Below are 25144 nucleotides of genomic sequence, written 5' to 3' on the forward strand. Positions count from 1 at the left end.
GTTAGGCATGATCATAAAGGCTTTACCTGTATTATTACATGTAATCCTCAAGGCAGTTTTTACGTCCTCAGTAGGAGAATATTAGGCAGAGAACTTGATTCTTACATGTGTTCTTTTGGGGCTCGTGTATTTGCAGTGTCCAGAAGTTCGTTTGAATATCATCTCTAATTTGGATTGTGTAAATGAAGTGATTGGGATCCGTCAACTTTCTCAGTCTCTTCTTCCTGCCATAGTGGAGCTGGCTGAAGATGCCAAGTGGAGGGTCAGGCTGGCCATCATTGAGTATATGCCACTGCTGGCGGGCCAGCTGGTGAGTATGTGTGCTCCATAAAGTGAACGGTAGCCTCAGATAGTGGAGCGGATTGACCGTCGTACATAGGAGGCACGGAGGCACACAGAGCTCATAGGATTATGTTCACTTAGATGCATGAAAATGTGGTCTGATCTAGTTGGCGGTAGAATGGTTTTTATTTTCATTAGTGCATTAACTTCTAACAAAAATATATTATAGAAACACATTTCGCCTTATCACCACCTAAAAGCAAAGCCATAGTAGAATATAATCAGTTTCTTTCTTTTTTTAAAAAAGATTTATTTATTTACTCATGAGAGACACAAAAAGAGAGAGGCAGAGACACAGGCAGAGGGAGAAGCAGGCTTCTCGTAGGGAGCCCGATGTGGGACTCGATCCCGGATTCCGGGATTACACCCTCAGCCAAAGGCAGATGTTCAACCGCTGAGCCACCCAGGCATCCCTATAATCAGTTTCTTGATAAAAAAAAATAACATAGTATGATATTTAGTGTCTCTAAAACTTTGATTTTTGCACAGGGCAGTTGTTTACCTATATTCTGAGCAAAATGTCCCTGAAGACCCCTTTTCCTACATTCTGGTTAAAGGGAGTTGAGACCTCATCACATAGGAAAGGAGTATGAAGTCCGGAGGCCAGAGAGCACAGTAACACACCATGCGTTACTATTTTAAGTTTCATGGTTAGTTTTACTCGAACTGATCATCAGATTAATTAGAATTTCAGTGCTGGGTTTTACAGCCACATCCTTTCCTTTCTCTTTTATTAAGTGCCCTAGATAGTGTTAGGTGTGATATGCCTTTCCTCTGCTGGTAGCACATGCTACAGTGTATTGGAACGGTCTGTGAAAATCTAGCTGGGGAGATGACAAGTGATCTCTTCTCAGGCAGCGGCCGTGTTGAGTGTTTCACTTGCAGTGCTTGCCAGAACCTGGCAGGAATTAGGCACGTAACATTTGTTCAGTGTCGAATGAATAAATACGTGAATATTTTTTGAGAAAGCTCCTACACTTCATTAGTTTATAGCTAACCTTCTGTGATTTGTGTCCATTCTCACCCTCCTTCCATGACTTTCATTTTTTTTTTAAGATTTTATTTATTTATTCATGACAGACACAGAGAGAGGCAGAGACACAGGCAGAGGGAGAAGCAGGCTCCATACAAGGAAGCCCTATGCGGGACTCCAGGATCACGCCCTGGGCCGAAGGCAGGCGCTAAACTGCTGAGCCACCCAGGGATTCCCCCTTCCATGACTTTCGGATCACAGCACGTGGGACTAATTTTTTCTTCTTGGACCACTGAATCTGTATTGCTTATTTGGGCATATTTAATTTATGAAGTATGCCCTTGCGTGTCTGTGGCATTATGTTTTGTAAAATTCAAAGCAGATGCCAGAGTATCAGTGAATAGCTAACAGGGTCAGGTGAAGTCACCTTGTCATGGGTTTGTCCTCTGTCACTCCCAAGTGCTGACGATCATCTTCTCTTCTTCCCTGGTGACTGATCTGCATCTCCTCTCCAGAGTGGAAAGCAGGAGCGCCTGACTGGTTTGCTAAAAACTGAAACAGCTGTCTACAAGGGAGGGGCAGTTTTAGTATCATTTCTTTTAACCTCTGCTCCCCTTAGACCTGGGCCGTTGGCAAAGGTCAGCTCTGTGGTGGAGGGAGTATGGAAGCAAGGCAGGTGGTGATTGCATTTAGCTGGCTCCTACCTGTCTGGCAGGGGGTGGCACACATTAATCGTGAGCGTTTTGTTCAGTATCTTTAACTTCCTGGTTGAAGTATATTTTATCCTTATTTTTCTCCTTATCTGTAAAAATTTTTGTATCAGGTAGTTAGTTTATAAAATTCTTTCAAGAACTTATGTATGGCCTGGCTGGTGGACCATGATGAGTAAATATAAAGTTGAGCCACGTGAATTGGGAGATAAAAGTGAATTAAGACTTCAGAAAAATCCATAACCTGAAATGAAAAGGAAGTTTTTGAAGGCTGATGTGGTAATCCTGTGTATGCTAAAACCTATTCATAATCTGTTACCATAAAGCTGTTTCCTTAGGTCACTATTTTCAAAGACACTTGGTATAACATGTCTTCATTTAAAATACTGGTTAGTAACTCCTTAGCCTCCAAAGAAATAAAACCACTGTCAGGACAGGTAGATCCCACAGAGGAGGCAATAGATACCCCAGCACTGTTCCCACCTGCAGTAGAAGCCCTCCCAGGGGCAGGTGTGTGTAAAACCGCCTGTACTGGGGTGGCTGCCTGTTGCCAGGAGGAGCAGAACTGGGAAGGTCAGGATGGTTCCACCTGTGACTCTCCTGAGGCCACTTTCCCTGGAGTCTTGTGCCTGCTTTATTCTCTGTCCTCTGTTTCCTCCCATCATTCCAGACGTTCTCTTTAATTGTGAGTCTCTCTGTTTCTTCTTCTCACTTCCTTCATCCGTAAGGGTTTATTATGATATTCACCACAAAGGGAAAAAATTGAGAACTATTATTAATTGACAGATACTTTCCTGGGTTAACTCATTTTTACAAATAATCTAGATACTGCTTGAGAAACTGTCCATAGTGTATTCCTTCCAGCTCATCTGCGCTGTTGTATCTGGCACCTGGTCCTCCTCTTCTCTCCCACTTAGCAGGGCTTGGGCCATCTCGCTTAGGCTTTTCTTTGTTTATGATCACTAATAAAATAGACTTAACAGTTTGTATATCAGATTCAATGCTGTTCCTTTTCTGGCTAGTTTGTGCATTCAGCTTATTTGGAAACATGTTTTTTTAGCTTTCAGGTCATTTTGATGTAATGTAAATAGACCTTCTTGATTTCTGAACTTTGGAGATATGTATTAATGGGATCTTCTGTGTCTATAGGGTGTGGAGTTCTTTGACGAAAAGCTGAATTCTTTATGTATGGCCTGGCTTGTGGACCATGGTGAGTAAGTTAAACAGATTAATATAGAAGGCCCATGTTTTTGCATACATCCATTTTGTTCATATATTTCCTTTTTAAAATGGAATCCCAATCTGACCAGACGTTTTGCCTTACCAGTGTAGGGATGAAGAAAGGCTTTGATGAAAGTCTACTTAGCTTCCTTTGAACACAAGTTTGACATTGCTATTTTCTACCAATTTTTTTAATCTTTTTTTTTTTTTTTTTAAAGATTTATTTATTTATGATAGACAGAGAGAGAGAGAGAGAGAGAGAGGCAGAGACACAGGAGGAGGGAGAAGCAGGCTCCATGCTGGGAGCCCAACGTGGGACTCGGTCCCGGGACTCCAGGATCGCACCCTGGGCCAAAGGCAGGCACTAAACTGCTGAGCCACCCAGGGATCCCCAATTTTTTTAATCTTAAATTTTATTTTCTTCATTAAACAATCTCTGCCCTGTTTCTTAGCCATTCTATTATGTTATTTTCAGACTTTTTTTTATATATACACTCCTGCCTTATTCCACAGTCTTCTGCTCGACCATGGCACTGGAGTTTTTTAGTCATCATAGACTGGGCTAGATAGGGATTGGCATCTGGTCAGAGGTGGGGTGAAGTCTCTATTTGGCCTCTTTGAGGTGACTTAGAGAAGGGAGGTATACAGTGGTGCAATAAAGGAGTCTAGGGGTAGGAGATGCCAGCTATTGCTGAGGACAAAGGGGGCCCAGATTTCTGGTTTTGGTGAAAGGCAGGCTTAATTGTACCCTGGCTGCTGCTGAGGCCTCAGGCTCAGGCAGGGTCAGGTGCAACACCTGTTTTAGAAAATATGTTTTAAAGTAATTTCTCTTCTTTTTATATTTATGACATAAATCAACAATCACAGAATCCTTTTCTTCTAGTGCCACAAACTTAGTGAAAGCTGCTTATCAAGATAGACGAGGCAGTGGATGTTTTCTGTAAAACCACCTTACATGTTAACTTGTTAGCAGTTGACTTTTTGCCAAGGTCTCAGGTCTGCGTATCTCCTCCTGTCTGCCAGGCAGTGATGGGTGGGAGGGTGGGGTGCCCTCTGTACCAGCGAGATTCACTGCCAGGCCCTGTGTCCAGGCCTGGCAACTTCAGTGTGGTCTGACAGCTGTTCACATGAGGCCCTGGGGGCTTACAGTGTTCTGGGTGAGCTTTGGTTCCATATTTTGGTGCATCTGCTGGGCATCCTGTTTCGGTTCCACAACACCTTATATAGACTTGATGTGTTGAAAGTATCTCTGTTCACTGGCTATGCTTACACCTGGATATTTGGGAGGAGTGGGATACTTGTGTCTGCTTGTACACCGAGGTGGTTTCATTAAGGGCATATTTGGGTCATGTGGAAGATCATGAGGTTAAGACAGTGAGGAGGAAAGTGTGAAAGAGAAATGTGCAAATCTTGTAAAAGCATATATATGCAGGTAATTTCAGTGTTTTCAAAAAAGGTGTGAGGACTTTTTTCTTGTCCTCTAAAGAAGTTACCTTTTTATGGCCAATTTTTTTTTTTCTTTTAAATGAAAGGTTTGGTAAATCACAGGAAAGAAATTCCTTTTCTTTAGGGAAAATAATGTTTATGTTATTTCTGATACGTATTTAACGTTAGTGGGAAGGATACATCCCAGTGGGTCATTCTATGTATTATTATTATTATTATTATTATTATTATTTTGAAAGCTTGCATTCTGGATAAATTCTGAGGAACTTTTAAAGTCCTAATGTTCCACAAAGAATTGAGTTCCTGACACCCTTTCTTTTTTTCTTTTTTCTTTTTTTTTTATGATAGTCACACACAGAGAGAGAGAGAGAGAGAGAGAGAGAGAGGCAGAGACATAGGCAGAGGGAGAAGCAGGCTCCATGCACCGGGAGCCTGGGATTCGATCCCGGGTCTCCAGGATCGTGCCCCGGGCCAAAGGCAGGCGCTAAACCGCTGCGCCACCCAGGGATCCCTGACACCCTTTCTATATAAGATTGCTCTGTCTGTAGGAGTCAATTACTCCTTCCTCACTTTGTAGATATTTTCCCTCCAATTTGGAGTAAGAGACCCTTGTTCTTTTTCCTGCAGCAGCACGCTAGCATAACTTAATTGGTGTTGCCACATTCTTTGAATCAGTGAATTTCCAGCTGTGAAATTATTCTGTATTTAATTAATCATATGGGTTTTTTGTTGTTGGCTTTGTTTTGCATTGTAGATAACTACTTTGTAGTGATCACTGATCAGTTAACATTTTTGAAACTTTTTTTCCTGGTTACTAAACTACTAAAAGAATATCATGGGGACACCTAGGTGGCTCAGCGGTTGAGCGTCTGCTTTCAGCTCAGGGCGTGATCTCGGAGTCCCAGGATCGAGTCCCGTATCGGCCTCCCTACATGGAGCCTGCTCCTCCCTCTGCCTGTGTCTCTGCCTTTCTCTGTATCTCTCATGAATAAATAAATAAAATCTTTAAAAATAAAAAATACAGAATATTGTGAAAAATCTGGAGTAGTATAAGGAAGAAAGTGCCACCTCTTTTTCTGAGGTTGAGTGGACAGTATTTAGGAATTTAGAAGGGGAACTTATCTCTTCTAGGAGAAAGGATAAAGAATCAGAGTGAGCATATGGAGTGTGTTAGGCATTCAGAGGAACCTTGCGAGTCCATCAGACCTTGAGAGGATAGGGAGAGAGACAAAACAAGAGGAGAAAATAGGCCAAGCTCTGGAATGGTTGGCATTCTTTTGGCACAAAATTGAGAGGAGGCAAGAACATAGTAGGCATCTGGCCAAGTACAGTTGAGTACAGCTGAGGTCTGGGCCAAGGCAGAGCACATGTGTGGTCTCTGGTTACTCTGGCATTGAGATCCCTTCCTATGGTCATGGCATTGAGGTGAGAAAAATCTCTAGCAAATTAAAAACCAGAATTAGACAAGACACAGATGCTTTAGGAAGCCTCACCCTATGGGAGGAGCTGGGAGGAGGCTGTGCCAAAGACTGAGACCCTGAAGGTAAAGGGAGGGGATTAGTGTGGTGGGTAAAGCAGTTGACTCTCGTCTGTTCTGTGGGGAGCGCTTCTGCTATCACTGACAGGTTGCTTCTCCCACAGACGTTGGTCAGGTTTCATGTCAGTAATAAATTATGTAGTTCCTCGGCTACGCTGCCTTTCTTATTCTTAGCAGTGGCATTGCCCAAAAGGATCTGTGGACTGGGGAGAGTAGATATTTCCTGCCTGGAAGCCGTCTATAAATTGTCCAGGATGAGGGCTGCAGCTTGGATAGCTCTCCTTGTCCATCCTATTACCTGGGAGGGTGGCCTACCTGGAGAGGGAAGTAGAAACAGGAATCAGCACCCACTGCCCCAGATTTGTTATCCAAGCCCAAGGTTTGAGTCTTACAGGACCCGGGAAAGGAAGCTGCAGCGGGCCTGACTGTTGCTGCTGTGTACCCCAGTGAGTTGTTGAGAAAATAGTAGCTCGGGCTTTCATTATCTAGATTTATGATATCCTTGATAAATCTTACAGGGAGTTGCTAGATGTTAAAGCGCACACATTTATTCACAGATGATACTTGACATGTTTCCACATAAACCTTTTAAGGGAAAAGAGGCGAATGGTTCTGAGGTTTTTATTTGCTGACGTGCAGGTGACCACAGTGACCTCTGTGTGACCTCCCTGCTGGCTTTCTCTCCTCTGATGTTCTTGCTGCTGCTGGAATAATCTTGCTTAAATACCACATTGGTCATCGGGTCACAATTCTGCTTTAAAAACTCATTGTTTTTCTTACAAACTCTAAATTTAGCTTCCACAGTGCTCTGTTCCGAGTCCCCTGACTGTCCAGCCTTGCAGCCTTGCTTACTACAGCTTTCCCTCGTGCCCTGCTCCATGTGTGTCTGTCCTCTCCAGGAATACCTCCCCTCTTTCCTCCACTTATACAGATTCTCCTTAATGTCCGAGGCTCAGAGCAAGGCCTCTCTTTCCTGAAGCTTCCTGGACCCCTCTGTTCTCTCTTCTCTGAACTCCTCCAGCCCTCACGATCTTTGTACATATGCTTCATGCTGATCACTCTGACCCACGTGACTCCTCGGAAGGCATTAGCTTTCTCTCCTCTGATAGTGTGTGGGGGTATCTTCTGTATTCTTCCTGTAATGCCTGGCACCTTGTAGACACTCAGTATTTGTTAACTAGTGTTGCCTCTAATGAGCTCCTGAGCTCCTTTTTCTTGGACATAGACATTTTTCTTTTTCTTTCTTTCTTTTTTTTTTTTAAGATTTTATTTATTCATGAGAGACACAGAGAAGAGAGGCAGAGAGAGAAGCAGGTTCCCTGTGGGGAGCCTGATGCGGAACTCGATCCCAGGACCCTGATCACAACCTGAGCCAAAGGTCAACTACTGAACCACCCAGGCACCCTGAATATAGACATTTTTCAACTATAAAAGACCAAATCAGTATATTAGGAGTTCTATCTGAGCACGTTTGCCATTATAGTAGGAGTAAATTTGGGGTGTTTGTGGAGAGCTTTTTTGGGGCCCCCTTCGATGATGATGTCAGTAAAGTAGGTTATGCTTATGATGTGAGCAGCATGACCATGTGCTCTATCACCTCTTCTGCCAGTGTACGCCATCCGGGAAGCTGCCACCAACAACCTCATGAAACTTGTTCAGAAGTTTGGTACAGAGTGGGCCCAGAATACCATCGTTCCCAAAGTGCTAGTAATGGCAAATGATCCTAATTACTTGCACAGAATGACCACTTTATTCTGCATTAATGTAAGTATTACACATCTTTTACTGCTAAGCTCTACTGCTACAGGAGTTATTTGGGGCTGTATTTCTGAAATCTGAATCTGTTGTGTTCTGTTTGAAACCTGTTTCTTATAATGATTAATTCAGTTAGTTGATGGGAGAAAATGTCAGTTTTTAAATTCATGTTAAAAGCAGTAGTTAAAAAAATTCCATAACTAACTAACTAACTAACTAACTAACTAACTAACTAACTAGCTAGCTAGCTAGCAGTAGTTAAGGGTGCCTGGGTGGCTCAGTGGTTGAGCATCTGCCTTTGGCTCAGGTTATGATCCTGGAGTCCTGGGATCTTGTCCTACATTGGGCTCCCTGCATGGAGCCTGCTTCTCCCTCTGCCTATGTCTATGCCTTTTTCTCTGTGTGTCTCGTGAATAAATAAATAAAATCTTTAAAAAAAGAGGGAAAAAAGCAGTACTCAAATCAGTGGTGAATTCTGGTTTAATTCTTTAAATGTTACCTTGTATCCCTCATTCAGATGCTCAGACTAGAAACATTTTCCTGTTGGTCACTTACTTTCTTTTTAAGTTACTCATTTGGCTTTTTGGGTTTGGAGATATTTAAAAACATGAAAGTGTTTTAGGGGCATCTGGGTGGCTCTGTTGGTTAAGTGTCTGACTTTCAGTTTCAGCTCAGGTCATGATCTTGGGACCGGGGGATCGAGCCTTGAGTTGGGCTCTGTACTCAGCCAGGAGTCTGCTTGAGATCCTCTTTGCTTCTCCCCCTTTCCCTCTTCCCATGCATGCTCGCACTCTCTCTCTCTTTCAAATAAATAAATCTTTAACAAAAAACAAAACCTGAAAGTGTTTTAAATGTGCTATCTTAATTCTTTTCCAAGGCGCTGTCTGAAGCCTGTGGGCAGGAAATCACCACTAAGCAGATGTTGCCTATCGTGTTGAAAATGGCAGGAGACCAAGTAGCGAATGTCCGTTTCAATGTGGCCAAATCTCTTCAGAAAATTGGACCAATTCTAGATACTGAGTAAGATTTCAATATTAGTCTTATTTAAGAAGTAGATTTAAGTGTTTACCTTTTAAGTGGGGAGTAATAGCGGAGCCTAAGTTTAGTGATTTTTCACTTGACCTAAGGTAGGGGTTTGTGTAAAAGGAAGTAATTGGACAAGCATTTCTGAGGGTGTGACTGTCATTTGTGTCGAAGCTCTATGTGTAGATCATTGTCTGGAGCTAAGTCTCTTCAGGGTTTAGAATACTTAGTACTTGTCAGGTATATATTATAAACATTTACATTTTTTTTTTTTAATTTTAAACTTCATAAATGACCAGAGACTATATATACCCTATAGTATTTATCTGGCCCAGAGGATGCCTCTCACAGACAATATTGTTGGATTTTAGTGCTCTGCAGGAGGAAGTGAAGCCAGTGCTACAGAAGTTAGGTCAAGATGAGGACATGGATGTCAAATACTTTGCACAGGAAGCCATAAGTGGTAAGTCTTTCTGTGTTCTGTCGTGCTCTGGTTAGTGGGGTGTGAGCGAGTGAGGTGGGCAGGTGATGCATGTTTCGGAGCAGGGGCGGGGGGCTGCTAGGATGCCATGCCCCTCGGGGTAGATCCTGGCCCGCCATGAAGCAGGCCACTTTCTGAGTCGCAGTAGAGGGCTGGGTAGAAGTAGGACTCTTGCTGGTGGAAGAACAGTTTGTTGTTTGGATTTCAATCCGTGTTTAAAGTTTTTTTTTTTTTTATTTTTTTTATTTTTTTTCCCCCGTGTTTAAAGTTTTTAACTCGATGAACTTGGCAGAGTAAAGAAACTGACCGCAGCGAGAAGTTCAGAGTTCAGTGATGCTCTTGCATCATTATTGTCATACTAATATTCATGTAGACGGTTCATAAACTTTCTGTACCACTAACTTGATTTTGTTTGGAATTTTCCAGTGCTTGCGTTGGCATAATGAGGAACAGGAGGGAAAGGACTTTTACTAAATTCTTATCACAGAGTTCTAGTCCCTCTGTTCTTAAACTGGGTGGAGAAAAAGTGGAGAACCTTCAAGACCTCATCCAAGCAGATGGCAGCAGCTTACAAGAGATCAAATTTCAGTGACTTGATTCTTTCTAAAGATGAACTGGGATTTTTACTCGTCATCTTTTTTGGAATAATTATTTTTGAAGCATTTTACTGTTTGTGACCAGTTCCTGATACTTGGTACAGTCATTTCTTGATTGTCTTCCTCCTGATTCCCCTGGCACCGTGTGGGCTCCTGCATCTCACTGCTTCATCAGGCCCTGGCCACTTATTATTCCCACCAACTCGGGTGGGTTTGGACCCAGACAGGGAGTGGAGTGATTCTCTTGACGTTTACATATATTTGTGTGTCTCTCCATCATTCCAAAGTCAGTGTACATGGTTCAGAATAACTTATTTTATAAACACTCTATTTGGGAGACACATGGAGATGCATGTAGGGAAAGCCACATTTTCCTGGATCATGATGGTCTGCATTAGCATCTCACATGGAAGGGGGGTGTGGAAGCTCAGGGTTCATGTATTGGATGTTTTGGTTTTTATTTGCTTGATTTTTACTGTAATCATGTCATTCAGAAACCTGGAGTACGGATGCATCTTGGTGCTCACGTGTTGTTGAAACTGACCCGGGCGCCAGTGGCGCAGCACCGTGAGTGCGTCCGAAACACTTCGCTCCCTCCTGCTCTCTGCTGAGAAACATAAAATGTAGTGCCTCCTAACATGCAGTAGTTTCATGGCTTCATTGTAAGATTGCTGTTTGATGTTTCTGATGAGTAGAGAAAGTGCTGGTAGAGTATCCTGAGGATTTCCTGCTCTCTGCCTGGCTCTGTGTCCGGCGTGTTGACATCTGGTCCTTGGTGCTGTAGCTTCAGTACCAGTGTTCCAGAATCGGTGATGCTGGCCACCCACCATTTGCAGTGTTTGTGCTATGTCCACGGTAAAACCTCATTAATTCCTCCTGGAATTTAAGATAATGAGTTAAGCTGAAGGGTTTGCTGGAGCAAATTAACAGTATGTAAGGCAACCTGTTGTATCTGAACTACTGAAGCCATTTTAAACAGCACCCTTTTACCAGTTGTTACGCCAGTTACTGAGCACTCTTTAGTTGTATTAAAATACCTTCCTGGGGATTGCTACAGGCCACACCTTTTTTAAGATGTATTTTACTCTATCTCTGAAATATATACATATGTATTTCATGGAAAATATACATATTTTTTCTTTTAGATTTAATTATATTTTTCACCTACTCAAACTGGCCTTGTCCTAATGAAGTCTAATTAATGAGGTTTTATTGTAGCTTATTTTTTGCTCCTTGTATGTTGCTTTGTGGTTTCCTTGTTTCCATTTTGTTTTTTTAATTCTTTCATTCAGTGAGCCAGGGAGTCCTGTTCTGTTTAACTTTGTACATGAAATTGTTACATGAAACCAAGTTTGACCAGATGCTTCCAGGTTTGTCTTACCTTAGAGAAACCTAACCTTTTAAATCACACATCATCTGCCTCCATTTGAAACTGCCAGCCAACCTTATAGGAAGTGTCTATTTTCTTACTTTTTGGGCCAAGGATTAAATGTATTCCTACATTTTCATTTTAATATTATGCTATAAACATTTAATTTTAGTGTTGGGGTTCTTCTGTTTTTTACTATCTCTAGGTTATGTTCCACTTCAGTGAATTGCATATTTGAGAGACTATTGTCTTGATTCTTGAAACAAACTTGGACAACTGTTGCTTTACTCTTTGGTTGGAAATACCATTGGTTTTGGGATGGACTTTTAAATGTCCTTTAGACTTCAGATATACCCATTGGGAAGCCCTTAAGTGTTGGCCTCTCCTTCTAAGACTTTGGTGAAGGGGAGACAGGAGCCCTGGCTTTCTCAGACATGGGTCTGGGAGCTAAGGAGGCTCTTTTTGGGTGACCCTTTAGGGACTTCATTTGCTCTTCGTATCTCAAGCAATAGGGAATCTGTTGTATTATTCAGGGGGAACTATTCTTGTCATATTAACCACGGATCAGTTTTCCTAACTTGTTATCACTAGAGTGGCGGCTCCAGGAACTCTGTAAGGGCAGGGATTTTTGTCTCTTCTGTCTTCTGCTGTATTTCCAGCACCTAGACCAGTGTCTGGTGTACATAGTAGGTGCTCAATAAAAATGTGTTTAACAAATCTCTAAAATCTGTCCCTCTGATGTGTTACATGCGGGAACAAGTTATCGAAGGTACCACACTACATCCCATTCTCCCTCAGCACAGCAGAAAGATTCTGCAGCCCTTAAGCTTTGGGTCATCCTTCTTCATGTTCCCTGCTCCGGCCACGGTTCTGTGGGGATTTACATGGCTGCCTGAGATGTACGTTGGCATCTGTTTGCTTGATGAGGAAAGTGAAGTGGAGACCTACATAGCAAGCTGATGCCAATAAAGAGGGCTCCTCAACCCTGGAATCCACCTTAGTGTTTCTTCCTATGTTGCGTGGGTTTGACCTGTCACAGGTTTGAGAGACTAGATCTTTTTCCTCTGTGCTGCCAAGAAGACAGGAACCTGAAGGTACGTCCTGTTTCATAAGGACGCCCTGGTTAATGTCTGGTTTTCAATGAGGGCTTGTTGAAGTCAGAGTCCTCAGCTCCCAGAAATGCCACAGCTTGGCCACTGGGAGCCAAGGCCTCAGGGGTCTTTGCTGGATGGCTTGTTCTGACTCAGCCCGGCAGCCTGACCTGTGAGCCGTCTCATCCAAGCATCTGCGATCCTTGCATAGGCCTTCTGGGGAGACAGACCTGTCATTCCTGAGCCAGTGGTGGAGCTCCAGCAATGCTTTCTTGGTGCAATCTTATGTATTAGTCACTGTGTTGCCACAGAGTTGACAATCTGGTGCTTTCCTGCAGAAGTCACAGTGGCTGTGTCCCACCCAGGGATGGTGGGCAGGGTGGCCAAATGCACTGCATGCTAATTCTTCCTTCTTGCCTTTACTTAAATTCCTCTAACACTTGATTTTCCTCCTGGCACTCTTCTCTTGGAGTCTCCTCTGTCATCTCTGCTTGGAAACCTGAGGGGAGACGGAGCTGTACCCTCACTTTAAGGCTGAAGTGATGGGTACTCTGTGCTTCTATGACAGTCTCCCTCTGTTGTGTGTCCTGCCTCCATTCCTTGCCCCTTCTTCCTGGTCACTCACATGTCTCCCGTCCTCGTACCCGCGGTGGTTTCACTGTTGCCCGTTTGTCTCCGTGAACCTGCTGTTTCCAGGAAATTACATAATGTTCAGTTGAGATGGAAATCTGGAAGATGAGTTTAATTACTCATTGGGTAGAAAAGCCAAGTAGTTTATTTCTCCAGAGTTCTCTGAGGCTGATATTACCAGTTCTGGAAGGATCCAGGTCTTTTCTGCCTGGTTGGGGGTGTGTAGGCAGGCAGTGACCAAGATGCGGGGGAGCCCCGAGCTGACACTTTCCATGGCGCTCGAGGGAAAGGCACTTTCAGGAAGGTTCTAGGGCGAACCAGCTCTCTCTGCCCAGGGGACCACACGCTTGTAGGTTCCTGTGCTCTGCCCACCTGGGGGCGTCCTGCCTGGGAGGCGCAGGTGGGCTGAGGAGGGCCGTGCCCTGGTCAGGGGGTCAGGGTCAGGGGCGTTACTGGACTGCTGTCTGTATCTCTAGCGGTGGCCCAGAGACTGAGGAAGCTAGATTTCCCTGTGAAGGACAGTGAGGAGCCCAGCGGCCCTGGGGCTGACAAGAACCACTTCCTGAGACCCAGAGGGCCTGGAGAGGACACCGGGAAGGTAAGTGCTGTTGACACCTGGGTCCCTTCCTCTGGGGGCTGAGGTGGACATGGTCGCTGTGGCCTGGCATTCCGGCAGGTAGCCACTGAAGCAGCGCCCTAACTCCCTGCGGAGACAGGCCGGCTTTTAGGGCCAAGAGTATATTTTTAAAGCCTGTTGTCCTCTCTCTTGTCCTTCGTCCTGAGAGTATTTCTGAGGGGTGGGCATTTCGGAGCTCTGTCACTCCTGTGGCTCGGGGTCCCCCCTCCCCCCCGCCGCCCCGCTCAGAGACAGCGAGGCTCACACACCGGACAAGGGTGCTTGGGGAAGAGCTCTTACAGAAATGGGTTATTTCCACTAAGCTCAGAGACTATAGACCCTCCATATTTGCTACAACTCCGCTCAGGTGGTCCTGTCCGCTCAAGGACAAAACCATTCCTGTCACTTTTACTGGGTAATGGTCCAAAGCCCCATTTGATGCCACTCTAGAGAAGATGTGCAAACGTTTTGAATTTGAGCGTCATTGTTTGTTAATTGGAGCTGGTATGGGTCACAGCCCTGGGGCTGTTAGGAGGGTGCCTGGGGCTCACAGATATAGTTGACGCTTGAACAGCGTGGATTAGGGGTACTGCCCCCCTTTCTGGTGCAGTCAAAAATCTGCATATAACTTCTGACCCCCCCCCAACATTGCTACTGATAGCCTGTTGACCAGAGGCCTACTGACACCACCAACAGCCCGTGAGCGCACACTGTATGGTGTGTGTGTTCCATACTGCGCCCTTACGATCCAGTCAGCTAGAGAGAAGAGCACGTGTTAAGAAAATCCTAGGAGAAATACACCGGCAGGACTGTGTTTGTGGGGTGACCCCGTCCGTGGCCCCCGCGTGGCTCAGCCCGTGTTGTGTGAGCGTCCGCTGGGCCAGGGAAGCCCCGCTGCACCGACGCCGGCACTCGCCCTGCAGGGGTGGGGCTGCTTGGTGAAGGCTCTGACATCGAAACGCTTGTTCTAAGGCCCCGTGGCTTTCCCTTCATTTCATGTAAACTGAGGCCATGAGAACGGTTTCCTGTTGTGCAGGCCGAGGTGCCGCGGGGCTGGTCTGGGGGGCCCCGCGCCTGAGCCCTCAGCCCTTGGGTGTCACGGAGCGCGGCCTGGGAGGAGCCCTTCACTGAAGGAGCAGGAATGATAGTCGCATATTTTTAGGCCCGACCCGCAGCCCTGCTTGGGAAGAAAGGTGTGAGGGGCTTTCTACAAGTTCAGGGCCGCCTGGCCGGGCCATGAGGTGCCTGTCGCCCCTGACCTGGGCCTGGAGTAGCTGGGGACCGGCCCTGGTGGCCGAGTCGGTCCTCACAGCCCTGGGTGGGAGGCGCTGGTTTTCCCGGGGCGCCAACCTCCCCCCAGTCCTGTTCTGCCTTCTGGGGCTTCCCGGCCCGCGGGAGGCCCCTGAGGCTGTGGACGATTTAACCCAGAACCCCCTGGCCTGACCCTCAGGCTGCCTTCCCCGCCTTTGTGTGACCCTAGGAAAGTGGCCCGGGTGAGAGGGAGGGGACGGAGTGCTGCCAGCAGGGCCCTGCGTGTCAGGGGCCAGGCGCCAAGTGAGTGATCCAGGAAGTCATCCAGAGCGAACCAGGAATCCTTCTTAACCCCTCGCTCACTGTCCCTGTCGCGGCCCTGGACCCGCCTCAGCCGCTGCTCGTCGCTCGTCGGGGCCCTGGGAGCCGCGGGAAGTCAGGGCCGGCAGCCCCGAAGGGAGAGTTAGGGCGGGGGCGCTGCCGGGGCCTGCCGGGGCCTGCCGGGGCCTGCAGAGCTGCCAGCTCCCGCGGGGCCTGCCAGGGAGCAGCGCTGCTGAGCCCCCGCAGGCCCAGGGCAACTCAGCTGCCCATTGGTGGTGTTGGCGCGGCTGGCCCCCCCCTTCTCACCCTCCCATCCCCCCACCCCCCGTGGCCACCCTCCTGGCCTCTGACGAGGGAGCTGCCACTGGCCTGTCAGGCGAGGGTTAACAGGGGATTTGTTTATTGAATCACGAAGTAGCTGTCACATGATTTTAATCAAAACACCATTTCCCTGACAACAGTGATGTCAGTCCTGTTATTGCAGGAAGGAGCAGCTGTGAGGGACGTTCAGTCTCCCCGCGAGCGCAGGTCTGGGGACTCGCATCAGGCGAAGCATCCGTAAATAGCGGTTGTGGGCGCCGTGGGGCCGAACCCCCTTCCTCCGCTCCCGTCCATCCAGCCGCCTGTCCAGCCGCCTGTCCTGCAGACACCGGCCGAGGAGTCTCCTCTCCTCCTGCACCCCTTGCTTCTTTCCGCCCTTGGGTTTTTTTTTTTTTTTTTTTTCAGTTTTACTTATTTTCCCCAAACTCCAAGCCATACAGGCCCCGAGGATGTCTGGCCTCTGTCCCCTGTGCTCCCACTAGCCCGCAGTGGGGGGATGGGGGACATTGTGTGGCTCAGGAGTCTCAGCTCCTGGGTGAGGAGGGGCTGCTTGTCCTTGTGACCCCCCCCTGCCCCCCGCCACTGAGAGAAGTCGGGGGGCTTCTGGGGCCATCTACGGAGTTTGGCTCTGGATGCTGGGAGGGGAGAGGCCTTTGCTGAGGACAGAACGGAGCCGAGGGAGGCCAGCTGGAGCAGCGCCCTCGAGCTCTGGCCTTCTCGGCACCGTCTCCCTGTGGGACTTTGGGGACTGAGAAGGACCCTCAGGCCCTTGGACCCTATGCCCAGGAGCTTGACCTGAAAGTTGGAGGTGGATGACGAAAGCCCATTTTTGGGTGGGATGTGGCTTCTCGTGAATGCTTTTCTGTCGGTGTTACCCGTGGCCGGCGCTGCCCGAACTCATAACCAAGAACGGAGTCCAAGGCAAGGTTCTGGGCTCCTAACCTGGAGCGGGTGTGCAGAATGGGCAGCCGGCCTTAACCCCATGCAGCGATCTCATAGGTGCCACACGACCACTATCCGAGTCCAGTGTCAGGATGGAGTTCAGTGGAAGCAAGGCAGGCAGAGGGGAGATGGTGTGACAAGCCGTCGGGGCAGCTGCCAGTCTCCGCGGGGCTTTCTGCTCCGCAGGCTGGGCTGGCCAGGCTGCCCGGAACCTCAGCAAACCTATGTGGTACATCAGCTGGCGTGCGTTCCCATATTAGCACCGGGGACAGTGGGCCTTGGCGGTGATGCGCTTGGCCAGTGGCAGGGCTCGGAGCGGTGCCAGGGCCCAGGACTGTGAGAGGTGCTTGCTGCTGCCCCCCACACCGTCCCTGGCAAGAAATAGGTAGGCACCAGTCTGTCCAGAGGGCCTTGGAGCCAGGGTGGCTGCCCCAGGGGGTGGGCTGGGGGAAGCTAGGCGCTGCTTTCCTGGCCAGGCCCTGCATCCCCGGGGCCTCCTCCAGCGGCCTGCTTGCCCGCTGGCTCACTCTGCTGGCACAGGGACCCTGTTCAACATTTGGGTTTCTCTGGTGACTAGAGGGCAGTTCTTGGGTCTCACACTGAAGAGTCAGCGGAGGCTGTGAGTGCAGGGTCCTCTGCGTGATGGGCTTCTGGGAAAGGCCTTGAGGCTCTTCTCCGTTCAGCTGGACCCCACTCCTAGTTAGCAGGTGGCCCTGGAGTGGTAATGGGCTTGCTCCTGAGGGTCAGTGCTCTCTGACCCCTTCTCGGCATCTCAGGCCCCATTATTCCCTCATCTTTGGGGAGCAAGGTGAGATCAAGTAAAATGCTCAAAGCCTCCTTGATGGGGAGGGTGACTGCGTTCTCCCTTTGAGAAGCAGAGGTCTGGGGCGCTGGCAGTGAGGAAGGCGGGCTGGTGAGTTGGCCGCAGACACCGTATCCCTCTGGAAGCGTGGGCACTGTTGCCAAGTCCTGGGCCCCACTTGGCCCAGCAGAGGCCCGGGGCCTGGGGCTCAGCTCTCCCTGGCCCCATCTTCCTATACCTGGGCCAAGCCTCTGGCTCAGAGGTCACAGAAAGGAAGGATGTTCTGGAGAATGTGTAGGTCAGGGGCCTGACTGGCTAGTGTTGGCCAGTCTCTGCTGGCAGGTCTTTTATTTTGGCCTATACCCTGGGGTGGATTTTGGCAACACAAAAATGGAGAAATTTGGTGGGAAAGGGAAAAGTCTGCAAAACATCGTTACTGAAATTGAGTGCTTTCCTTAAAAAAAAAAAGAGGCAATTGAGAGCCAGTAAGTCTTTTGGGGGCAGGGCTGAGCACCTGTGCTGGGTGCTGGGCAGGGCAAGTCGGTGCAGAGGGCTCTGTTCTCTTCCTGCCCTTGACAGCCACCTGCACCCCTGCACCTGCAGGTGGGTGATCCCTGTGTGGGAGCCGTCTCTGTTCTATAGCATGGGCTCCACCAAAATGGTTTGAGCGAAACCAGATCTCAGTTGAACTCGCTGCCAGAAAGTAGGATCTAATACTGCCCTTTCCCTAGGGGTCTGGCACAAGGACCGTGCGAACGTACGAGAGTGGCCTCTGATGCCTCACGGATTGTCCAGCCTGAGTGCACTGAGCAGGTGGCCCTGGGAGGGGCGGCCGTGTGTTCACGCGGCAGGGAGGGGGGCCTCCCACGGCCCCCGGGACGTGACGTGGTGAAGTGGTAGCCGTGTCTCGCTGGCCCGGGTTCCACCCCTTGCTCTGGAGTTGCTTGAACTTGGGGAGCCCGGTACGCTGCCTCCCCTCCTCCTGCTACCGAGGCCGTTCTGGGGTGGAGCACATCCGCGAACCCGGGAGCGGCGGCCCGTGTGCCCGTGGACAGGCTGTGGTTAGCTGTGCTCTGTCAGCGTTCAGTCGCGGCTAACGTGGACTCGGGCGATTTCAGAGCAAGGTATTATTTACCCTGCTGACGTCAATGAGAACATATTATCCACTGTCCTTCTGTAGCCTGAAATGAGCACCAGAGCTCAGGGAACACAGCCACCTTCCAGACTCTACAAATTCCACTCATGGCCTGATGAGGTAAAGGCCCTACCTCCATCTGACATTCATCTCACCCAGGCTCTTAGAAAACAAGTTGTTTTTATTTTAATTCAATTTTAGGTTGGAAACATAAAAACAGTACATTTTCCTCGCAGAACATTACCCCATGTAAATTACCATTTGATAACAAAGATCATTTATTAAACTGCATTTTAGGCAATTTCCTAACATTGAGAGACAGGGTCCATTTTGATTTTTTTCCACATTGGAACTATTATGATTTGCACTCAAAATACCAAAGCTATTGAACTCACCAATTTCTCTTAGTAATTTAAAAAACACAGAAAAAAATAACTACAGATTTTTATCAAAAGTAACTCTTTTCACAAACCAAACATCCAGCAAAGACCACCCTCCCCCTTTCAGAAATAAGCAAAGAATCTTGCCCTTTCTACAAAGTGCAAATATCTTGATCACTTTTATTTCTTAAATCGCAGTCCCCCAAGAGAAGCAAACCTTTTCTGCTGCTTTTCCCTCCAGAGATTTTGGTGGAGGCAGGTTTCTTTCACCACGAGTAGTGGGAAGGCACCTCCTTGGATTTCCTGGACTGAGCAGATCTTGCACCAGATAGGCCCCGCACAGCCAGCGGCGGGTCTGAGTTCGCTCTCCTCGCTTGGGACAGAATTCCAGTCTGTGCCCTTCTTTTCCCAGGATGCTCTTTAGCACTTCAATTTTTACAGCGCCCTTCTACCCACCCACTGTGCCTCTGAGAAGACAAAGTATTCAAAGCGTATTGTTTCATCCCTAAAAGTGTCTAATCTATTTGATGGACCTTGACGGCACACCCCTCCTGCAGACCAGGCCGCTTTCCCGATTCTTCTCCGAGGGCCTCCTTCCATGGGGCTGGGTCTGTGGGGCTGCAGTGCTGAGCCAGAGCCCTGCATTTCGGCCCCCTTGCAATCAGGGAAGGGTGTGTGTGCCCTTCCACCATATGCTCTAGGAAATTGGTAGGTTGTGTGACTAGGAGAAACTAGATGTCTTTGATGTGAGCCTAAACTTCTGTAGTTAACTGGACCCTGGAAGGAGGGCGGTGTATGGGGCCTGTGTCTCTTAAGGCTGCTCCCGCACGGCCGCCTGGGGGTAGCTGCCCAGGGGAGAAGACGCTTGTGGGGACAGGGTCACAGCCACTGCCACCCCCGTGCTTAACTAAGATGACACAGCTGTTGGCTGTGAAGAGTCAGGTGCTACTGAGGAGGGGAGGGAGTGCCCAGGGAGAAGCCAGGAAGCCCCAGAGCTGGTCCTGGCTCCCCCACAGGCCTGGCAGTTCACCAGAACTTTCCGAGCTCTGGTGTCCTCAACTGTGAAGTGAGGACTGTATGCGTCCTGCTAATTTCACAGAATTGTCGTGAGGCTTAGAAGAGATTCCCTGGGAAATGTTTGGTGAATTAAGGTCCAGCTAGGAGTTGTTGCTCCTTGCAGACGGGCAGGCTGACTTGGGGCAGAGCTGTCAGTGCCCCCCTCCCCTGCGGGGGGCTGTGACCCTGAAGCTGCTGTCCCAGAGGGGACGCGGGCAGGACACCCGTCTGAGCTTACCCTGCCGCCTCCTGGGACCACAGGCCGAGCGGGGGGCGCTCTGTGATCAGTGACCCCCCCTGGGGCCCCTGGGCAGGTGGGACACATACGTTTAAAGAGTCTGTCCAGTGTTGAAACAGAGGCAGAGGCTATTGCTCGTCTTCCACACACACCACTCTGAAGAGAAGTTCTGTAAAAATGTCCTGAAGCAGCACAGCAACCCCAGACCCCTGCCTATGCAATGACTCCAACTCACTACCTGTTCTCCAGTTTGTCCCTTTGATGTCTAGGCACACAGAGAGCGAGCGGCTCGGGTGGCTCCCGAGGAGGCAGTAGGGGCGGCCCGGTTCAGGGGTACAGATGTGGCCAAGGTAAGCCCCCTGCGCAGGGATTCCATCGCTGCTCCCGGTGGTGCCAGCAGCGCGCTGTGAGGGCTCTAGAGAAAGGGGGGTGTGGCAAGAGGTCTGGAGTAGGAATTTCCTTTCAACCAAAAGGGTGCTTAGGTGTAACTAAGGACAGAGGCTTTTGAACGTATCCCGGAGAATGGGGAGCCCCGCTCCTTTGATGTCCCCAGCCCTTCCTAGTGGGGCATCCCCCCTCTTAGTGCTAAGGACAGTGTGGGGGCAGGGCAGGGGCGAAGCTGGAGGAGCCTGGAGTTGGCAGGAGGGAGGGTGGCCTGCCCCCTCCCCAGAAGGACCCAACCCAGGCCCTCCTCCTCAGAGGGTGGGGCAGGCCAGCCGCACCCGAGGGACTCTCGAACAGCTTACGCGCCCAGCAGGTCTTTATTTCCGAGGCGGCTTTCTCTTTCCGAGGAGGCAAAGTCTGATACAGGAGGGAAAGGGTTTTGTTCCTATGGAAGCAGCAGACCTCAGCGCCATGCCCTCGTCCTCTCCCGTGGGCCCCAGTCGTTTGTCTTTAAGACGGTAGTGGAGAGGGGAAGCTGTAGAGAACCTTCTGCCCCCTTCTCTGTTCCTGAGGTACTGGGAGGGCGGTGCAGGGTCAGGTAGCTCCCCAGGGGCTTGAAAACAGAACACACACCTTTCTGCTGTTAACACATTCTACTTGCCTTACAGGGACCAGCCTATCAGTTGCATGTACATACTGAGACACACTTGCCCAACTGGAAATTGCAGAACTAGTGCATTTTTCCCAAAGCAGAGACTAATACCCCTGGATTAAAAAAAGACCATAAAAAATAAAGTACCACACATATTGCACTTTTTGCCGAATGAAATTTTTACCTCACGTTCATCTCACCAAAGTCTCTTCAGAGGAGCCTGGTTTACAAGATAATAAAGCTAATGATTAATATACAGTAGTGTACACACTGCTAACGTGAAACAAACTGGAAAGAAAGTCCTTATTTCAAAGTAGCCTCTCATAAAAAGAGTGGTACGAAGCCTTCTTAGTGTTTGAGTGTGTGTGGAAGCCACTTGGAAGCGTCCCGAGGTCACTGGTTAGGGGACAGAGGCTGGAGGCGATCCCACAGGGCTGGGAAAACACTTGATCGACTGTCACCAGTTGCCTCTCAGTAGCTTACATTTCAGTAAAGACGGATCGTTACGGAATTTACTGATTTCTGCTTGAAATAATGAGAAAAGCAAATAGCTTACGACATGGGGTCCGGCAGGGCGGCTCGTGCTCTTCCCCCGGGGAGGGCCTCCCAGACCTGGTCACTGCTGGGGAGTGTCCCTGCAGCTGGCTCTGGGCCCTCTGACCTTCACCAGCCTCTTCTCTGCACCCCCATTCCCCACTGCCCCCCGCCTTACCAGTCTCTGTCACCACTCCCAGGGTTCTTGCGCTGGGGGGGCTCGGGGCCTGGGAGGAGGGAGGGAAGCAGGCATCTGTGTCAACCTGCCAGTGCCACTCCTGCCGTCCCATTTTCAGGCTGGAAGGCATTTTAATTTCATAAACATTACAGCGCTTCTGTAGTATATTTTGGAAAAATATCCTTTAGTCTAAACAAATCAAGCCCTATTTCATAACTGGCTTATTTTGCAAAGACTGAAAACAGATTAGAGATCTTAATGAAAGGATCGCGTGAATGAAATGATGTTCTCTATTTCACGAAGTCATCAATCCTAAGCATGAGGAGGAATAAACAATTCAAGGAGGGAACAGAATTCATTCCTACTGGATTTTCAGGAGTTGTAAAGTCACAGAAACGACAGTCCTCCACAGCATCCCCTCTCACTAATGCCCGGACGCTCACCCCAGCGCTGGGGGGCTGCTCCAGTCACCCACACTGGAGGGCTGTGCGCATGTCTCCCCACTTGCCTGGACACCTACTACAACCAGGAAAGGCGACTTAAAGGTGTGTCTAGATGCAGCATCAACGTAGTGTCTCTCTCCTTTGTGCTTTGTGATGCTTTGTGCTTACGCGTTCACCTGCTGATAGGACAGGCCATTCTACAGGACAGAAATGACCATCTTGGGTCAGTAACACTGGGTTTCTAACACTGGGGTGCTGCCGTCCAAGCGACGGGTTCCTTGTTACTTCTAGGTATATGATTGATGAGCTGTTGCATCTAGCTCTCACTTAGTCCCATGAGAAATCTGTAAGGGTTAAGGTTACGTTTCACTAGTCACTGAACGTGTTTGGCAGATGATCTGCTAGATGGTTAACACATTTGTGGTTTTAAATATTGCTGTAATACTTGAACGTTTCGTTGCAAGTCAAAACTTTTAAGGAAATTAAGAATGCGATTCCCACATGGTGGAAAACAAACTCCGAAGTGACTTTGGATTTAGCATTGACATAAATGAAAACTGTTGGTTCTACAGAAAAGAAAGAATTAAAGCATGATCTGGGGGAAAAGGCACAGCACTACCACTTCACATGGGAGATCGAAGTTCATGTTCTTGTCCTTGAAATTTCTAAGCCCTATACGAAACTGTCCAAATATACAAAGCTCAATGAACTACTAGCAACACAGAGTGTAAAGTCAAAGTAGTTACTACATTTTAAAAGAGACTCGAGGTCCTCTACAGCCTGGTGACCCCAGACCAGCAGTCTGTGCAGGAGACTCCGCAGGAAGAGCCCGTCTTCCCTGGCCCAGGGCTGCCCTCCTGGGGGCTCCTCGTGGTTCTAAAGGGGACGATGCTGAAGTCCTAAGGGACCCTGCAGAAGAGGGGGGGGTCACTGCTCCCAGGTGGAGACGTCTGCCAGTCTCAGGGGTCAGTGCCAGCTGTCACTCAGTGGCCCCTGAAACAGCTCACGTTCCACTTCTCTGCAGTGGTCTTGGGGACGACCTGCAGCAGCAGCTTCAAACTTAGGATTCAGTGACCAAGCACAATTTTCCTTTATTTCCTGTGCATCAGATTCCATTACATATTCTTGACTTGCCTAACAGAACGTGCTGTTGCTTGGCCTCAGTGAAAAATATAGTGTGTTTCTGTGTTTTGCCCATCTCTAACGGCACATGGTTCTTTTGCTTCCATCGAGGCTTCCCTCAATAATGAATTGGTGTAGTTCTACAGAAAACCTATGTCTGGGTGTCTCCTTGTGGAAAGCTCTGTCCACCTCCTGTGAGAGCCTGCTCCACTTGACGTTTGGGCGGGAGCCTCGGCGACCACGATGCTCCAGCACTTGCCCCAGAAGACTGGTGGACAGAGCCAGGGAGAAAGGGATATGTGCCTGGCCAGGCCCTTGGATTCCAGTCGGGCAACTTAATTTTTCTCCATTTAGGAGAGGGCAGGAAGATAAGCTTTAAATTTAAAAGGCTGGAATAAAAATAGAAATCCCCATTCTTCCTTCACTTGACCTGCCTTACTCCAGTGCCGACGCTAATTCACCAGGACGTAGCCGCCATGCTGTGGGTCCACAGCCTCCAGCATCTCACAATCAAAGAGTCCAGGGAACTCGGAGAGGGTGAGTGGGTCATAGCTGGAGGTGGCCTCCTGCAGTCCTGAGCTCCGCTGTGGACAGTCCTGTGTGGCCAGGCTGCCCTGTTGGGTTCCGTCCATTGGGTACTGGCAGGGAGGTGGGTAGTCTGGCTCAGGGGATGCTGCCCCGGACAGCTCGCAAGTCTGGTAGGAGAACGGGAGGGGTGCCGGGGTGGCCCCTGCCTGCTGGGGAGGGGGCGGTGGTGGGGGCGGTGGCGGCAGTGGAGGGGCTCGGGGGCCAGGGGCCGGAGGCAGGGGCTGCAGCTGCAGCTCTCGGAAGGGGCCAAGGAAGGGGCTGTACTGCATCTGCTCGGCGGTGGTAGGCTCCAGGACAGGGCTCAGGGACGGGGCCAGGCTGAAAGGGGGGGGTGGTGGTGAAGATGGTGCGGGCGGCTCCTGGCGGGGCAGGGCCAGCTGCTGGCCCGGCGGGTATGAGCTCTCGGCGATCTGCATCTGATTGAAGTACGCCTGCAGCTGAGACTGCTTCTGCAGGAAGAGGCGCTTCTGTTGGAGTCTAGATGGGCAACAGCAAAAGACATAATTTCACATCTTCCTTAGTGATGGCAATCTTATATCCATCCGGGATCAGTCCTCTCACTTCTCTTTTCCGCAGCAGAAAAAAAGGGGGGGAGGGTAGGAATCACCTGTGTCTGGGTTCCTACACCTGGTATACTGTCTCCCCGATTCTGCTGGTCCCTCAGTGTTACGCTGAACCCTAAGTAATTTTCCCTAAGACTGAGTTTTTCTCCCTATGAAGCGAGAGGCTGGTTTCCCATCTGGAGTGTGTGCAAGCAGGGTGACGCCTGGCCTCTGGGGGTGGCCATAGGCTAATGGATTAGGGGAAGTCTACATTGGCCCAGCTGCTTCTGCTGGTGCGGTGTGGGGACACGAACTACCACAAGGGACAACGGAGGCCCTCTCTGCAGGATGGCCATGTACACTGCTGTAGGCCATGGGTTCTGAAAGCTTAGGTCTGTCTATTCAGAACTCGATAGGAAATACTAGAAGGGAAAGAAAAGAAAGCAAACTCCGGCCTGCCACCTC

General features: G+C 49.1%; 2 protein-coding genes across 6 annotated transcripts in view; one reads left to right on the forward strand and one right to left on the reverse strand.

Moving 5' to 3' along the window:
* PPP2R1B (protein phosphatase 2 scaffold subunit Abeta) overlaps positions 1 to 21432 on the forward strand; it is a 32856-nt gene extending 11424 nt beyond the window's left edge. For 2 of the 4 annotated variants that reach the window (XM_038536205.1, XM_038536207.1), the window contains 8 exons: positions 137 to 310; positions 3175 to 3235; positions 7839 to 7993; positions 8862 to 9004; positions 9379 to 9470; positions 13651 to 13772; positions 20506 to 20586; positions 21289 to 21432. In XM_038536205.1, coding sequence (XP_038392133.1) covers positions 137 to 310; positions 3175 to 3235; positions 7839 to 7993; positions 8862 to 9004; positions 9379 to 9470; positions 13651 to 13772; positions 20506 to 20586; positions 21289 to 21354 — 894 coding nt within the window. In that variant the 3' untranslated portion in view covers positions 21355 to 21432. Of the gene's footprint in view, positions 1 to 136; positions 311 to 3174; positions 3236 to 7838; positions 7994 to 8861; positions 9005 to 9378; positions 9471 to 9914; positions 12180 to 13650; positions 13773 to 20485; positions 20587 to 21288 lie in introns of those variants that run through there. The other 2 variants (XM_038536206.1, XM_038536208.1) reach the window with 2 other exon arrangements.
* Positions 18724 to 25144, reverse strand: part of SIK2 (salt inducible kinase 2) — a 125613-nt gene continuing 119192 nt past the window's right edge. For both annotated transcript variants that reach the window (XM_038536203.1, XM_038536204.1), the window contains exon 15: positions 18724 to 24614. In XM_038536203.1, the coding sequence (XP_038392131.1) occupies positions 24002 to 24614 (613 nt within the window). In that variant the 3' untranslated portion in view covers positions 18724 to 24001. The remainder of the gene's footprint in view (positions 24615 to 25144) is intronic.

Source organism: Canis lupus, chromosome 5 (assembly GCF_011100685.1).
Source record: "Canis lupus familiaris isolate Mischka breed German Shepherd chromosome 5, alternate assembly UU_Cfam_GSD_1.0, whole genome shotgun sequence".
In the NCBI taxonomy this organism is placed as follows: Eukaryota; Metazoa; Chordata; class Mammalia; order Carnivora; family Canidae; genus Canis; species Canis lupus.